This window comes from Coturnix japonica, chromosome 2, assembly GCF_001577835.2.
Source record: "Coturnix japonica isolate 7356 chromosome 2, Coturnix japonica 2.1, whole genome shotgun sequence".
In the NCBI taxonomy this organism is placed as follows: Eukaryota; Metazoa; Chordata; class Aves; order Galliformes; family Phasianidae; genus Coturnix; species Coturnix japonica.
Window position 1 is genome coordinate 16,573,216 of NC_029517.1, and position 17,964 is coordinate 16,591,179.

Genomic DNA, 17,964 nt, shown 5'->3' on the forward strand with positions numbered 1-17,964 from the left:
TCAGTACAAAGTTCTTTGCTATAAGGTTCTTTTCAATACAGAGGTATTAACAGTTTTATTTCCAAATCCTTTGTATTTTATTATAAACACTACTATTTTTGTTTCCAGCAAATTATTTTAAAATGGAAGCATTTTGGATTGGATGAGCTATATTTCATTTTTATGTATTCAGTCTCTTCAAAATAATGGATATTTTCAAAAAGTGATTTGTCTTTGTATGTGCTACTAAATTCATGATAAAAGCACTTCTATGTAGCTGTCTTAGAGTGGAGCATTATGCTACAATGGAAGCCTGACTACAGCCCTCCAGATTTAAACTATCCTGGATACAGCGTATGTGTAACTTGCGGTCTTGTTTGAATCATACATTGAGCACAGCTCACAAAGTGAAGAACAACTACACAAGAGTCAGGGTTCTAAGAGCATTCATGGCATTTGGTGTTTTGCACAATTACAATATTTATTTATTTGCTTATTTATATTGTTATTCTACTTTCCCCAACAGTTATTTATGATTGAAATTATTCATCTTGGTAAAAAAAAAAAAAAATTTACTTGAATAAATTTTTAGTCATTGAGCAAGTGCCAGAATTTTCTTTCTTTTTTAATCTTTGGATTTTAAAAGGTAAGATTTTAAATAACTGTTAATGAAGAACTTAGTTTTTTTATTTTATCGTCAGCTGTCACAAGCAATTTAATGCAAGATTAAACTTATTTGAGAATCATAGAAACCTGAAAGTTTCCAGAACAGTAAAGTAATAGAGGTTTTCAAAATGTATGCATTGTTTTGCTAAAATAAATTTGTAGGAAAAGTCCAATTTTCTCAATTCAGGCAGTTGACTTCTAAATAATGCCACAAGAAAAAATTCTTCATACCCAGTTTGCAAAGCTAAGAAAATACGTGAAGGAGTCTGTTCATAAGCCAAGTATATCTTTTCATTGTAATGTAGTGTAATAGTGTACTTATTAGATTACATTAATCACTGAAAAGGTAAAGGGAGCATCTTTAGCTGTTTAGAATGTGGTAGCGCAAAATTTAAAATATTTACCTCCAGCTTCATATCTTTTACTATAATTGGTGATAATTTTAGCTGTAATTCACAGCAAGGTAAAATTTCACATTTCTCACAAAAAAACCCCTGATATTTTCTTCTGTAGGATTTATGTTTGGATAAAATAAAAATTTTCGGAATGGAAATATTATCTAAACCTTTCTGCATTTGAGGAATACAAAGAGAGAAGCCATGTCTTCCCTTTTAAGTCTCTCTTCTGCTGAATGTGATTTAAGTTTTATGGAAACCTCACACAGTAACCAAGTCAACTGTTAATTTCATTTACTATTGATCTTCTGTAGGACATGTGTTGCAGGGCAAATAGCTTAGGTGTGTGCTGTTCTCCACCGGCTACAGTGACTAACAGAGTCTGCTGCTCTGCCATTAGCTCTGGTGGATGACCATACCTATTTGGACACTTGAGTAAGGAGAAAGGGATTTTATGACCATAGGCAAGAGAGGGGAAATCTGCAACTGGGTCAGGTAGAGTAGATGAAACAGTGGCAATGTGGTGACTTTGTCTCCTGATGCATCAAATTGTGAAGGATTTTCCAAGCTTCTGGTTAATGTGAAAATTAAATGTAGAGTGGAGATGCCAATTGTTAAGGATTTAAAGTTCATTTTAACAAATGAAAAATTAGAAAAGAACAATGGAAGCTGCGTAACCTATTTAGGAAATACCATTTTTGAAGCCTAAAGGCTACTGTGCAAAAGTAGTAGGCACTTACATGAATATTGTCAGAAAAATGACACTGTGGCTTTGTGTTTTTTAGAACTCATTGTCTGAAAAAGTTTTATACTGGTTTATTTCAGTATATTGTTACTCATCGTGGCTAAGTTTACATCTGCATGGCACAATGCACTGTGGTGAATACTCCCACTTCTGATTGGGTCTGCATGATTCATTTCTCAGGATAATTAGCTGTGTGGAAAAGGGTTTATTAACTCAGGCAGTGTCATGATAGCATAGCAACACTGCTTCTGTTTAACCAGATTAGATTAGGTATTATTATCTGAAACTATTTGTACTGTGTGAATTTCTAAGTGATCTGTCATTAAAATGCAGTTGTGCTTAAACACCATTTCTGTGAGCACGTTTGTAAAATAAAATAATCTACTCTTATGATACATAAGGCACTGAAAAACGATTAGGTTTTCTGGGTTTCACAAATCAATGTTCTAACATTTTATTCTTATTTATCTTTAAAAAATACCGTTATAATTCCTCGATTTACCAAAGCTTTGAATAAGAACTTCTGTTGAATGAAAATCTTTTCTCAGATGATGAGATATTTGCAGATTTTGAGCTGCTGCTGACAAATGCAGTGTTAATGATCTGACAGATACAAGCTTGTGGTTTAGCTTTCTCTTTAAATAGAACCATCACTTGAATTACTTTTGCTGATGTTAATAGATATTTCATATTCAGAAGAGGCTAAATTTGGCAGTCCGGGAACCCATGCTTTCATTCTGTTTGTGATTGCAGTGCTGATAGCCTAACTATGAACTTCCTTGGGCAATGCTGCTAGTAACTTCCAGCCTGATAGATGAGTATTTCTAGAAATGAGGAGTAATTGAATCTCAGTGCTTACAAATTCCTTGTGTGCCTTTTGAAAAGAGACCACCAGCTGTGTTCTGTTGAATTAATTGTACTTATTTCTGTGATGTGTGCATCTGTCCGGAGAGAACAGAAAATTATGTTCTTTTTTCAGGGAAGTCTGTGGGTTGATTTTTAACTCATTGAAAGCAGGATAGTTAGAGTATTAAAACTCTGCCTCTGTTTCTATCATATTTTCGGTCCAGAATAACAAAGGAGTGCATTCATAACACATACAGCTGTAATGCTGTGCATATTTTGCAGCCAAATTACCTCTGTCTTTGCTTTGCAATCTATGTTGAAATGCCTTATGAAGATCTCTGTTAATTATGTTTGAGCTTCTTGTGTTCAGGTACCTTTCCTGGGACAAGCAGAGTTTCTACTATCCAGTAAAGTGATAAAAATTCAGCAATGTGTGTGAATGGTGCAGATCTCAGAAAAGTTTTTGGGATTATGCCAAGTCCAGTGGTGGTGTTCAGCAATGGAACTGAGTGTAGCTGCTGAATTGCTGTGTGCATCTGGGCCAGAATGAGTGGAGGCCTTTGAAATTTCTGGCTAACATCACCCAAATGTATTTCTAAAAATACTGAAGAAGGATCAAGCAGATGGCATTGCTCTGGACAGGTATGGTCACAGCTGTCTGTGATCTAAACAGGATGGTTGCCCAACTGTGCAATTGCTTTATGTGTGTGCTGGAACAACTCATACTAATGGGGACTTAAGTTCCCTTATGCCTTGTTCCTGACCTGTGAGATCAAACTTGAGCTGAGATGTGAGACATCCATGCTGGATGGCTGGAATTAGAAATCTGGTGCTATGCAGAAATTCCTTGGAAAATTTTAATGAATTTGTACTGGGTAATTCCCTGAATACTTGTTGTGTGTATGCTGAGGCTCTGCAGATATTCTGAAAATACATATAATTAAATTATAAAATCTAATTTCACCACAACCTGTATGCTTTCAAATATTGTCTTTACACAGCTCAGCAGTCCATTCCAGTTGAGTTTTCTTAAAATTCTCAGAAACTGGATTTTAAATCTGTGTTGTTTCATGTGAAAATGAATGATTGCATATTCATTTTATACAGTGAAAAATGGTTCAGAAGTTTGAAGGTTTTGGAAAAAATGCATATTTTCCAATTAATCTTTGGTAAAACGTTACTTCAAAATAATGTTGAAGATTTAAAGGTCATTATTTAACTAGATCTCTATTCATATTGGACATGGTATTTTTAGAGTAGTTTTTAAAATACCTGTCAACATACACAAATATTTGCTATGCCAAATGTGCCTGTTGATTCCAGTTTATTTATTGCCTCTTCTGGAAATAAATTCAGCTTATTCTTGACCTGCAGGCCCTGAAGCCATAATGGAGCCATAATACACTTTTAAACTGTACACCTCTAAAATGGTCACAACAAATTCTCCATATCCCTGGAAGAGTCCAGGGCATGGTTGGATGGGGCCCTGGGCAGCCTGATCCAATGGGTATGGAACTGGATGTTCTTAAGGGTCCCTTCCAACCCAGAGTATTTAAGGATTCTTTGAAATTCCTCTCTGCATTTTATCTGGATATATTTGAATTTCAGGGTTGCTGTAGGGTACACTGAATGTTATCAGCTAGTGTTCCATTCAGAGGATGAAAAAAGAAGTTAGGCAAGTTTCTGTGTCATATACCCTCTAACTACATCTATTATCTGTGGAGTACCATACTGAATATCTTGTATGTATACTTAGTATGTATACTGTAATATTAATGTAATGTAATATTTTCCCCTTACTCCTTTTTTTTTTTTCCATAATATTATATTTTTCTTTATTATGATGATCTGCAGCAGTTACTTTGCAGTCCCTGTGCAATGGAAATTATGTGGAACCCAGAATATTTGAATGCCCAGTTATACCTGACATGTGAAATCAATTTAGGCTCATGTTAATGAGAAAGTAGATCTTTATTATGAAGAAACCATTACAGGAAAACCACAATTAATATATAATTAATTATCCTATGTTTGGTTACTGAAAAAGCACCAAATACAGTGTAAATATGCTAAAAATCTGAACAGGCTCCCATCATCCCGAAACCCAAACAGTTTTGACTTGGTCATTTTGACTGTGTTTACTTTCCAGGAGAGAAAACAGAAAAAGATCTTCCCACATTCAGCAGCCTTTCATAGAATCATAGAATCATAGAATCACCAAGGTTGGAAAAGACCTAAAAGATCATCCAGTCCAACTGTTCACCTAGCTCCCACTAAACCATGTCCCTCAACACAACATTCGTTCCTTGAATACCCCCAGGGTCGGTGACTCCACCACCTCCCTGGGCAGTCCATTCCAGTCCCTGACCACCCTTTCTGAGAAGTGATACTTCCTAATGTCCAGCTTGAATCACCCCTGCCATAGCTTGAAACCATTCCCTCTGATCCTATCACTTTGCAGCTACTGATAGCTCTACTCTACTCTCTTAACTATTTTTCAGTGTCTTCACATATATAATTTACTACACGAGGGAAGGAAATAGAAATTGATGGTGCTGGAAGAATAATATATTTAAAACAGTATCACAAAAGCTTTGGTGCTACATTCTGGCTCCTTTTTAGATCTTAACATGTGGTGTTTGAAGTTATGTGTGAGTCTGTTGCTTAGGAATGTATCTTCTGTGGTGATGGTTTTCAGAAATGACCTGCTATTGTGCATACTCAGCTTGTAAGACTATACTGCTCGTCTCCACAAGGATGAAATGTCCAAAATCTGTTGTATTAAATTACAGTTGATCCTCACCTACACAAACCAGGCCTTGAAGTTTCAATCTGAGCATCAGCATTGCCAGTCGAAATGTGGACTTCATGAGCTTATATTTGAAATAACAGGATGAAAAATCTTGAAGCTTTCTGTGCTATTAATTCATAATGAATACTACATCTTGATTATTATAGACTGAAATCATGAAAGCAGTTTGTGCTTTTTTTTCTTAACATATTCTACCTCATCCCCCAGGAATGTGTGTTTTTAAATAAGATCCTAGGAAGCATTGTGTTTGGGCTCAAGTACTCAGTATGCTTTGAAGAGGTTTTCCAAGAGCACACATTGCTTGTATCTTTGCCTGACTGCAAAACCTTTTAGTGGTGAATCAATCTGCTAGATTGAAGTTCAAAATCATGACCTGTATAAAATGAGAAATATACATGCTACGGTTTAGAAAGAATGTAATAAAATTGTGGTTACTCTGACTCGTTCTGTAATATGTACTTACGTGTTTTACAGATGCAAACTCTGTGACACCATATCCATTGGAATAAGGATGTATTTCAGTTTCCTATTAGCTGGACTTCATATTGAGAAAGGTTAGTTTTGAGATCACAACAATTTTAATGGTGAATGAATCTGCATGGCTGTGTAAATACATAGCCATGTATGTTTGTAAGTATGCAGATGCATTTGTGTCTGTCTGTGCACGGATTTAAACTTCAGCTAACTTCACTGATTTCATGATTTCATGAGTCTGAGCCATTTCCTGGAAGTCTGAATCTTTTTAGAGTTCTCGTGTTTTTTCCATGTATTTATTAGTAATATGGAAAAAGTTTAAGAAATTTTTTATGCTTGATAGAAAAAGACCGCTTCCTGGTAAATATACTAACTGCAACATCTCCTTGAAAATGATAATGGTGTATTTTTTTAATTGGACCAACGTAATAAAATTTTGTGATGACTAGTTTTGGAGTCTGCATGCCTTGAATCTGCACAGTTCTCCCATAAACATAGGATCGGTGTTTCCCTTTTAAACCTGGTAATTTTGCTAAATTACTTATGTTATGAATTAATTGAATCACAGTATTTTAATTACATATCTTCACAGTCATTTTATAAATAGTTGACAGAGATAGGTCATTTAATTATATTTTATCTGTAAGAAAGCATTAGCTCTGCTGCAACTGATAGCTAGCAAGGCCATCTGCTATGCCTTTCAGTTCACTCACACTGAATTGTTCAGATAAAGACTGTCAAGTGCTGCCTAAATAAGGAAGGAGCCTTGGTAAAGTTAAGTGCAGTGGAGGACACAAATGAAGCATTGATTCCAGGCATGCTGTAGAGTCTGAGCTGTTTCCTGCAGCTCTGATCCTTTTTAGAGTTTTCATTGTTGTTTTCTCCAAGTATTAAAATGCGAGTATCTGTCACTCAGGAATTCACAGAGGATGAAAATGAGAATGGAGAAGAAGAAAGGGTGAGTTAAACCCAATAGCTTTGAGAAATATATTTTTTTTCTTTACTTGTTACTCTTTTAGGACAAGAAACCTGGAATGATTACCTTTCTTTTATAGGTCTTCCTCAAGCCTGTTATTGAGGACAGAAATATGGAGCTGGCCCGAAAATGCAGTGAAATAATAAGTGATGTAAGTGACAGTGATAGTTTGCATTCTTACATTTGCATTTCTCTTTTCAGTGGTTTTATTTTTACTTTATTTTTACCACATATATACATTCACAGTCCATATTAATTCAGAAATGTGCCATACAGCATGTGCCCATCCTAGGCTCAAATTCAGAGCACAAATAATAGAAAAGCACAGTGTACTCTGATACCTTGAATTATTAGTTGAGGAAGAAGGAGTTTTTTGGAGCACTTAAGCTGTATGAAGCATAGGCCTAGGAAGAAGTTTCAAAAGTTGGGTCTCATGTGGAGGATGACTCCCTTGAGAGCACTTTGGCTGATTTCACCAGTAAAATGCAGTATTTTTGCCAATTGCTGCCCAATCTTATGAAGTCTGGTTGGTTAAAATAGAACTGTGTGCTGTACTTACATAGCTGTAAAGAGAGAAGGTGAAAGTCAAGCAGATGAACTTTGGTTATTGTCTATTAGTCTTTGGTGGTAGAAGTTCAAATCTACATAACAGACTATTATTGACATGCAGCTATAGGAAAAACCCATTGAAATGATAAGGTAAAGCGGGTTTGAAAAGTAACTTTTCCCCTTCATATGAATTGCAATTGGAATGATTGTTCTATACAGCATGTTGAGGATGGTGTTGACTGAGAAAATGTCAGTTCACAACTGTTCTCCGAATGAAACTGAAATTGGGGCCTGGTTCATGTTGTGTTATAATATTACCGCAACACATGTTGCATTAATGCAAGGTTCAGGATGTTATTATTCAGGGGAATGATTTTTTGAGAATAGGACATACAGAATCTACATTTTAAATGTTTAGGGGATATGTATCAGAAAAGAATAGGAAACTCAGAAAAACGGTACCTCATAGATGTAGGCTTTACAGTGCTGGCTCAAAAGTTTGACTTGACAAATGAAAAAGCTTTTTCTTTGCCCATGAACCATCTGGTAGTATTTTAATTTTCACAAGAAGACTGCTGAAAATTAGAAACATCCTTAAAAGAAGCTACCACGATGGCTGCTTTGTAATCTCAAACTATTTTAGGAACTGGTAGAGATTATTACTATTTTTACTGATGGCTATCTACAAGCTTTCTGTGGGAAATAGCATCTGACACAATAAAACACGTTAACTCATGGGGAGGCCAAATAAAAATGGAGATGGAATACCGATCCAACCCAAAATATGTGCTGCTTCTGTGCAGTTTATTTTTCTAAAAATGATTGCTGTTTTTCAAGGCAAAAACTCCTTCAAAAATGTTGAAGAAATATTTGCTTTCATTGAAAGGAATTACTACTGTGCTGTGTACCCATTACTGGTAATGTTGGCAGTGACTGTTAGTTACTACATTTAGCAGTTAATTATATTTTCTCTAATTTTCTGCAGGATCTTGAGGGCTAAAGTGAGTAATTAAGTTAAACCAGGTTCCTGAAACCTGTAACAGTGTAGTCTTTTGCTGAAAGCTTGTCTTGCACTTAACCTGCAAATGCTTTTGATTTTCACTGAGGTATGTGAAACATAATGGCAATGTGTCGTTACTGCTTTCAAGGCTGTAGTAATAAGTAATGGTTCAGAACAAATTTAATTTCAAAGATGATGTTCTTTGTTTAAAAGTGGCACTCATTTTGGAGGCTTTATTCAGCCTTTGGTGAAGTCAGTAGGTGTGTTCTGATTGGCTTGGATGGAACATGTATACGCGTAAGGAATGAATTGGAATTTCTTGTGATCAGCAGTGTTGTTCTGTAGTAGTTTTTTCACCTCACACACTTCACTGAGGAGCCCAGTCAGCTGTAAGGAATTTGCATTTTGAGACAACAATGCTCAAAACTTTCTACATATTCTTCATCTTCATGTTTTTATTTATTTATTTTTAATTATGTAATTAATTAATTAATTTTTCCCCATGACTTTTTGTTCATTTTAGCTGCACAGTGTTTTTTTGGAGGGTTTGCAGTTTTACCCCAAGATGACATTGTGACAGCAGCCCTTGTCCTTGCGGACCACGAGACAGGGTGGTTGTCCTTGTCAGTCTGGTATCCTGCCAACACAGCTCCTCCATGAGAACACAGTAACAGGAGCACTTGAGACTTGAGATACTGTGATTTCATTACACTCACCCTGCATTCTTTTCAGGCTGACTTTAGTTTGGCAATATGATTTAAAAAAGTGGTTCTTGTGGCATTCCTGAGTTCATGTGCAACTGTTAGGCTTGAACTGTATGTGGGGAAGCTGGGAAGTGTTTATGAGCTCCTCTTCTTCAGGAAATCCCCATCTTCATTTGAGGTTGTTCTGTGGCTCTGATACCCCCTGAATTGTTTCTCTCTAAAGCCATTTCATTTAATCTCCCTCCATTATGCAATTTTATTTCATCGATGCTTTCAAAACTGTCATGTATATTCTATTTAAATGAATTACCTTCCATTCCAGGCCTTCTGTCTTCCGTATTGGAACTGAGCCTATCCATTTGCTTGTATTATTTATATTTTACTATCCTGTCATCCCTTCTTTGGTCTGAACATGTAGTGTAACATTGTGAATGCTTTTTGGTAGAAGAAGACACTGTGTCTTCTGGAGATTCTGCTGTATTTTAGTTCTGTGTGGTACCAAGTGCTTTCTGTCACCTAGAGCAAAAATAGTATCACCATCTATCTATCCTTGTATGGGGGCCAGCTTTGCCTCAGGATACATAAAGGAAGAGCTAAAGAGACATACAGCCAAGTGCAGAATTAGTGCCTTTCATCAGGTATCAGTAGGCTTGGGATGACCTAATTCGGGCTGGAGCTACTCTTCTGGGCTCACCATTAGTAGTCAGAGCCTCTAACTCAAGAGTACTTTGAGGTCCAAATTTCTTTTGACTGGTAGAATACTATGGGACAGTAATATTGTATGCTTGTCCTCACACTTTTCTCTGGTTTTCTGTGGCCACAGAAAGTGGATTTAGATAGATCTGTGATCTCACACAGTTGTTACTCTGTTAGAAAGATTATAAACTAAAAATTGAATGATTGGACAGTGGAAAAGAAGTTCTATTTTAATCCAGCCTAAGAGCTAGATAAGAGATGTCAGGCCTAAAGGGATCTTTGAGAGATGACTATTCTACAGTGGATCTTGGTTCACTGGTCAGCATAGCCACATGCATTGTCAGTGGTATCAAAATACTAAGAACAGTTTTTCATATTTAAATGAGGCAAATATGTACCCCTGAATATGAAAGAAAGGTAACTGCTGGGTTAGTCTTGGATTAGGCTGATACCTCTTGAATTTTTCTTCTTGGAGCAAGCTATGGACAAGATGAAGATCCAGCCTGGAGACTGGATGACCTTTTATAAAGTTTGCTTTTAGCCAAATAACATCTGTAGAGCAAAACAAACAAACAAGCCAGTTTGAAGCTTATCCTTTTGGTGACTGTTTAGGAATTTTAATCCAGTGTTACTGGATAGCCATGCGACTAATCATACGACTAATAATGGAGTGATGTTACTCCTTTATTTCTTTTTATTATTTTGTAAGCATGATTTCTAAAGCAGAATGGCTTTGATGGTTTCTTTAGTCTCCTTACCCCCAATTAAAGATACCTTAGGAGGCTTTCATGCTTGATTTTTGAATGTAATTATTACTCTAATTAAAATGGATGCAATCACAGTTAGCTCTCAGTTTTCTGTGTGTGATTTTTCTAAGTTGTGAGCAGCATGGCTCCCCATCTCCTCTGCCAGAGCCCCAGTTTTACAGGCATCCTACTGGGAATTCCATCAAAGCTAACCAGTAGACAGCTCTATAGAAAATCCTATAGTCTTTCTCAAACATATTGCTGCGAATAGCCATAATTTTTAAAGGCTGCTTTTTAAGCCATTCTTGAGAACATTCACACCTCATATAATGCACAGCCTTAAAAGCACGTGCATGCATGCACACAGGATGGCTGTATAGGCACCTGCTCATCCTTATCGTGACACTGCAATTTTTGTGCATTACTCTGTGGATACCTAGAAGCACAGTTACACATCAGAGGCTATATGAACTATTGGATCAATGTGGCCCTGAGTAAAATGATGACATAAAGTAATTTTACACCCTTTATTCCCCGAACAGTTTTTACTTAGAATACACTGTATTTCATAAAATGAGATTATACGATCAATAAAGAGAAGTAAATTCATTCAATAGTCCAAATCTGGATGAGCTCACTGTAGCCAAAATTATTTCCTATGCGGTGATTATGTGGTCAACAGTCCAAAAGGAATTTGGCATTATTATAATTCATTTTATGGGGGACAAAAAGATTAAACAAAAAGTTCAAGAGCCGATTCAGCATAAACTACCATTATTCCTCATGAATTTTCCAAGTCACTTTATAGGAAAGTAAACTAGAACTTGTGATACCCATTAAGGGTGCAGAGAAGGAGGAAATTAATACCACATATTTCTGTAATGGTCACATTGCTTCTGTCTGCTGCTTGTCATCAAGCTGGGAATGCATAAATGCATGGTGCTGTCATGCAGAATCTGAAAATGAGGTTAGAGAAATGGTAGCAGATAATAACCAGGAAAGCTCAACTTGCACTGAATTAAACTATACTATATGAAAATAAAGACATCTCACTAAAATCATTTAAGGCTACTTATTAGGAGTACCTTTAAAAGTAAGGACTACATGTGGAAGTTGTCTGTATTTAGAATGTGTTCAATCAATCTCGTATTCACCATATTTCTTCATAGTTTGTATGTAAGTAAAGATTCCATACACATTCACTATGTCTGTATACATTGCGTTCTTCACAGCCTCACTGGTACAAGCTAGCTCTGATGTGACTTCATCAACAGGCATGTGGTTGTTTCAGATAACTGCATATTGCAGCTGCACCTACTGTCTGGTGGGAAAAAAGTTGGGAATTTGTGGTGTTTTTTAAAAAATAAGCTCTTGCCTTTTTTGCAAAATACACTGTGGTGTTTTGTGCCCCAAATACACATAGTTGTGCATGTACATGACTTAACAGATGGGCTGATATAAAATTTTCTTGGCTTTTTAAGAGACTCTGATATTACCTGTTTCTCACAACCGTAGGGGTGCTTTGTAGGCAATGCTTTGGCAATGGACTTGTGAATTTTTTCACTTAGCTCTTGGATTCATAAAGAGATGTTTGATTATGATATACAGATTCTGGGCTTGCAGGGTCTGTGTTGGAAGCCAGTCTGATAACAGTTTTATCTGTGAGATCAAAGAAAAAAATATTGATTCATCTATTTTTTCTTTAGACGAGCAGAACATCTACGGGCAGTGGAAAAATTGTGGTATTTATCATCTTTAGTACTAAAGAGATCTGTGACTTTTACGAGCCTGATTCTGTGTATGGGAGCTGGGTATTTCCCCACGTGGCCTAAGGAGTTTGCAAGCCATTGAGCAAATTATTATTATAAATTAAAAAAAAATTGCAACTATCCATTGTATATTTTTCAGTTTTTTTAATGAACAACTCATCTTCTCTTTTATCTTTTTATAGGTACACTATAAAGAAGAATTTGAAAAATCTAAGGGCAAGTGCATATTTGTACCTGACACCCCTCAGATAAAACATGTAAAAAGTGTTGGTGCTTTAATTTCTGAGGTAAGACCAAAAGGGTTGAAGAATTCTCTTTGCTTCTTTTTCTTGGTAAAAACACTGTGAATTGAAGACTATATTTATGAGCAGGGGAAAGATGGCTCATTTTAAACAATAATTCTGTGTAAAGTTGATGCCAATTTCAAACACTCTAACTAGTGTATAATGTGTACCCGCATATACTTACACAACTGTTTTATTCCAGGATTCCAGAAGATGTTATATTAACAACTCTGAGACATTCATAACTGCCATTTTGTGGGTCAACTGAGGAATAGGAAAAGGATTTCTTGTTAGTTATTATGTACTGACGAGTTTTGCAAACTACATGTTTACACAAACAGCCTGAATGTCAAAGAGAAGGAGAGAAGAACCTGTTACTATGTTATTACACCCGCTCTTCAATAAGGGAATTGGAAAAGGGATCAGGTGAAGGCCATCCTCAGGTCACCTACTGGTTTGCTTGCAAGTGAGCAAACCCATGTGTAGAAATGTCAACTTCCAAAATGATAGATCACAGTTTACTCCCAGCTCTTTATACCCATATTATTTCAAAATTTAAAGCAGGTTGTGTTTCATGCTATCCCATTTTTGTGCACTTTTTTGTGCACTCCTTCCTAGTGCAGCTAGATGCCTTACTTAAACCCAATAATTTGATGGATGGTTTATCTTGTAAATTACTGACCTCTAGTGTCCTGTAACCTTTCTTTGCAAAACTTGAGCACTTAAATTCTTAAATTCTTAACAGTGGTGTAAAAAGCCCTCTGTTTTGGGGGACACCCACAGAAACTTAGCTAATTATTTGGGTATAAATCTTACAAAGGGAGCTATAAAAAAAACAGCTATATATTGTACAGGAAGCTATTAACATTAGACAGACTCATTTAATATGCTTTTCATACATATGGATACTTTCTCAGCAGTACGTGAAATAGTTTTTATTGATTTGGAAAACTTAGATCTGAAGCAAAAGCCTCATAGAGGCTGCTCTGAAAGTGATGCCTCCTATTTTATTATGCTGGCCTATGACAAGTAGAAAGTTGGTGGTATGACAGTAGAGGTGGAACTTTCCCACCAACATTCTGTTAAATGTTGTTGCTGTGTGACAGATGGCAGCAGAAGGGCTGTCTGACAAAATGCCTTGTGACATGGGAGAGCATATGAGGCAAAGGTGTTGAACCGAATTCCTTTATGCAGAAAAAAAATTGTTCTAATTGTCATTCATTGATGTGTACTGAACATTTACAGAGACCAAACAGTGGGTGTGAGCACAGAGAGGCAATGGGTGGTGCTTTCAGCAGTGGTGACAGCTACTGTGGGTCACCTCCTCTGGTACAGATTTTTAAGAGCATGGCATACAGACTCTTGTTCATGGCTGGTGAAAACACAAAGCTAAGGGCTGTGACTGTGTTGAAAAATAGTGTGTTGTAGCTCTTTGTTTCTGATATAGTTTCTATGAAAATAAATAGAAGGCATTACTTTTTAGAGTAGCCTCTAAATTTTTTCTAGCCTTTAACTGTAAGTTCTGAACACTGGAGAATTCACAGAAAAAATAGAAAGGAGTTCAAAAAATGAGTCTGAAACATGAGAAGGTTAAGTAAAAATGATGACAGATCTTAACTTCAATGTTCCTGTCTTTTCCAGTCACATTTAATTGCCACTTCTCATTAATTGGAGAAATACTGTTTTATTGATATTTCTATCTATTGCTATCATCAAGCAAGATTTTGGAAAACATAATGAAAAAATAGAAGTTTGGTTTTTGGAAATGATATAATGTAGAAAAAGTGATTGCCTTGCTTTATTTTGTACTTTTCTCTTCAGTTCTAGAATTTAATTAACAGTTTTTTTTTTTTTTTGCGTTACTTTGAGAATTAGACAGATCCACCTAAAGCATTTTAAAGTTAGTACTTTAAAATGTGTATTTTCTTGACGAATTATGAGATTTATAGATTTTGCCATTTCCCATGTTCTTAATGCCATTTTATTTAGTAAGAAAATATGTCGTATGATTACTGTATCCAACAACTTTTTCATGTTGCGTCACCTTTTCCTTTCCCTGTAGGTAAAGTACAAAGGAGCTGCTAAGAAGGACCTTTCAAACTCTCTTTATCAGCAGATGCCAGCTACAATTGACAGTGTATTTGCAAAAGAATTAACTCAGCTGCAGAGCAAGGTGAGGCTTTAAAATCACAAAAATGATCTGTACATGAATGTAGGGCAGAATATGATCACTTTGAACAATATTGTTGAATGGATACTTAATTGTCTGCTTGATTTATTTTGTGTGGGATTATCATCCAGAGTTTGTTATCACATCTACTTCAACATCTACTCAATTCTAAAACTTAGACCATCTGACGTGAAAAGTTTATTAAATATATACGTTAAAAAAGATTGAAAGCAGGCAAAATCCATTAGCAACCCATTTATGTAATAGGGAGTTACTGAATTCAGTAACATTGTATTGTGTTTATACAGTATGCAAATCTTAGATAACAACCATGTCCTCTCAACTTTTCTGTTAGATTTTAAAATGTCTGAAGCAGAATCAAAGTGAAAAAAAAAACATTTAATGATGTATGAATGCACTCATTTGTAACAGTAAAAAATATTTCCAACATCACTAATCATTTACATACCGCTGACAACAAATATCATCATAGAATTAAAATTATAAAATCAAGTATATTGAACACGGTGTAAAACATGCTAGCAATTAGTAAACTAGTGATCCAAGTTCAGTTGGCTCCAGGGGCTTAAATATATAATCCCCTTATTTCAGGCAGGTAAAATTTAGCTTCCATTGATCCCAGCAGAATTATGAGTATTGAATATGTGTAACATGAGCGAAGTTACAGATTTTTGCTGTTACTCATCATAATTACAACTAGCAGACAGTTGTGGTTCTTTATCCAAGAATCTCACCATTTTTCTTCTGCCTTTCTCTTCTCTTAACAGTACTATGTATTGTTTAATAAAGCAAACCTGTGTCATGAACACAGTCCTAAACTCGTGCTATTGATAGTATCCCAATATTCATTCTGCTTAATACAGTTAATCTTTTCAAAGCAGAGAACAGTGTCCATGACAAAGCTCTGAAATCTCAGGACAGTCTGTGGGAAAATGACTTGATTTAAAGTATTAATCAAGATTATAATAAGCAAATTCATTAACAATGTATATTTTATAGTTTGAAATAGAACATGTTTGTATTGAAGTTAAATCAGCACAGAAGCTGCAATAGGATTATTGTCACAGATCACTGTAATGTGAGTGATCACTAGAAATAAACGGGATTAAACCTTTATAACATTTTTAAACAGCTTGATTTTTAAAACATTAGTTAACTAGCTTGCTATGGTATGTACTAGTGGATTCATTCCAAATGTTTTATCATTACATTTTACATTAATTTACATATATGAGGTTAACTAACATCAGTGATATGGCAGAAAAGATAAATAACTGAGATTAAAAGTGAAAACATTTGATTTAACAAAAAGAAAAAAAACACACACACACACAAAAAAACTTGCAAGGAAAAGTTTGATGTTTTTATTTGATGATTTTGAAGCTTTTCTTCAATCACCCAGCAGTTATAGAGAAACAAATATGCATATATGCTGAGTTACATTAAAGCAGAATTTTTTTTCCCGGTAAAATTTGTACCATTCCCATAGGAATAAATGCTTTATAAATCTTAATCTACCATAAAGCTTCAAGATATGCTGACACATTTTTTGAACTTGTGGTTACTGTTGCAATGGACCTGAATTTAATGCTACTTTGAGAGACATCCTAGGGGATTTTCTAGTGGAAAATCTTCTCTACAGTATTCAAATCTAATCCATATTGTGCCTATCACTGTGGGACCTAAGTAGCTAATACAAGGATTTCAGATTTCAGCTGTGTCAGGATGTGGCAGAGAAGATTTCTGCTGCATCCTTCTAGCCAGGATTGTGGATTTACAGGTCACCAAGGGGAGACTAAATGTACCCCACAGGGAGAAGGAGAATGGCACTGGCAGCCTCCATGTCAGACTTCTGGTAAACAGGCTGCCACAAGCACAGAACCATGGTCTGTTTCTCAGTTGTAATAAACTGATTTTAAATAGGTGCTGATTTCTTGAGATGTGAAGAATATCGATATGTGTTCTCCTTCCCATTCCTGTTAGAACAAATTTACACCTTTGTTTCTTAGTGCTCTGAGCACACAGCAGCCAAACCTCACTTGCACTGTGACGTCATGTTCTTGACAGGGCTGTGGTCATATGCCAAGCAATGTGCTAGGACTTGAGCATCATGGCCTCCACAGGCCTGAGCCTGGCAAATGGTCTTGGGATTTGGTGTTAGGTCCTGACATGATGCTGCTATACTGCTATGCTCAGCAGCACCATTTTTAGCCTACCTAGATCAAGCCCAATTTATAAATTTTATACACCATTTCATATCTCACTGATGCCTTAGGAACTCAGGCAACCAGGAAAATTTCCCCTTATTATGACAAGAGGTTATCGCCCAACTGCAAATGCGCTTTACTGTCATCTCCAGAAAATAGATACTGCTGTAACACCACTTATCCCTTTGCATTCTGAGACTGACATGGCAATTGCTACTGACTTCAGCAGAGCTAGGAGCTCATTCCATGGGGCGGCAGCTGTAGAATGTTCACAAGATCTTGTCTTACTCCAGCAGCTGTTTTTCCTCCTGTGGAGCTTGCTCCCATATTTGCTATATTGATTAATGCTCAGTTCGCTTCTCAAGATATATAGGAAAGACTAAAAAAAGAGAATTTTTACTGACTTTTATGTAATGGCAATGTCTGTTCTTTTGTGTTTTATGTAGAGCTGGCATGAAGGTAGGATAAATACACACAGAGAAGGAAATCCATAAGAATTTTTGGACACTTAATAGTGAAATGAAGTTTCATTGCCTCACATACTTGAGGACCTTTTTTCAATTCTGTTCTTTCATGCTAAGGAGAAAATTGAGCTGTAAACTTCTAAACAGCTTTCATGGGGATGAGCAACCAAATTTCTCCCTCTCTCATTTTTCATAGCTGCCCCTGAATAAGCCACAGAGAGAAAGTCCCTCTCCTCACTGCATGAGTTCACTGTCCTTGCCAACCTGCAGAGCTTTCACAGTTTCCCTGCTCTCTGCAAAAAGAAAATAAAGTTGACAAGAAGAGTCTGGGCAGAGAGACCTCAACTTGATTTTCCTCAGAGGAAATGATCATTTTCTGGAAAGACTGCAGTCTTCCTTTGGAAAATATTCCTGAGGGAAATTTCAGATCACTGCTAGCTTTCTGCCAAGTATTTTTCCTG

The 17,964-nt window shown here is 36.1% G+C and overlaps 1 protein-coding gene across 7 annotated transcripts in view; it reads left to right on the forward strand.

The window, feature by feature from the left end:
• The window catches only part of NEBL (nebulette), a 234,205-nt gene that overhangs the window by 141,293 nt on the left and 74,948 nt on the right, over nucleotides 1–17,964 (forward strand). For 3 of the 7 annotated variants that reach the window (XM_015853337.2, XM_032443068.1, XM_015853338.2), the window contains exons 1-4: nucleotides 6,714–6,875; nucleotides 6,973–7,044; nucleotides 12,540–12,644; nucleotides 14,704–14,814. The exons of 2 other annotated variants lie outside the window; for them this stretch is intronic. In XM_015853337.2, coding sequence (XP_015708823.1) covers nucleotides 6,813–6,875; nucleotides 6,973–7,044; nucleotides 12,540–12,644; nucleotides 14,704–14,814 — 351 coding nt within the window. In that variant the 5' untranslated portion in view covers nucleotides 6,714–6,812. Of the gene's footprint in view, nucleotides 1–5,917; nucleotides 5,998–6,713; nucleotides 6,876–6,972; nucleotides 7,045–12,539; nucleotides 12,645–14,703; nucleotides 14,815–17,964 lie in introns of those variants that run through there. 2 more of the 7 variants (XM_032443070.1, XM_032443069.1) reach the window with 1 other exon arrangement.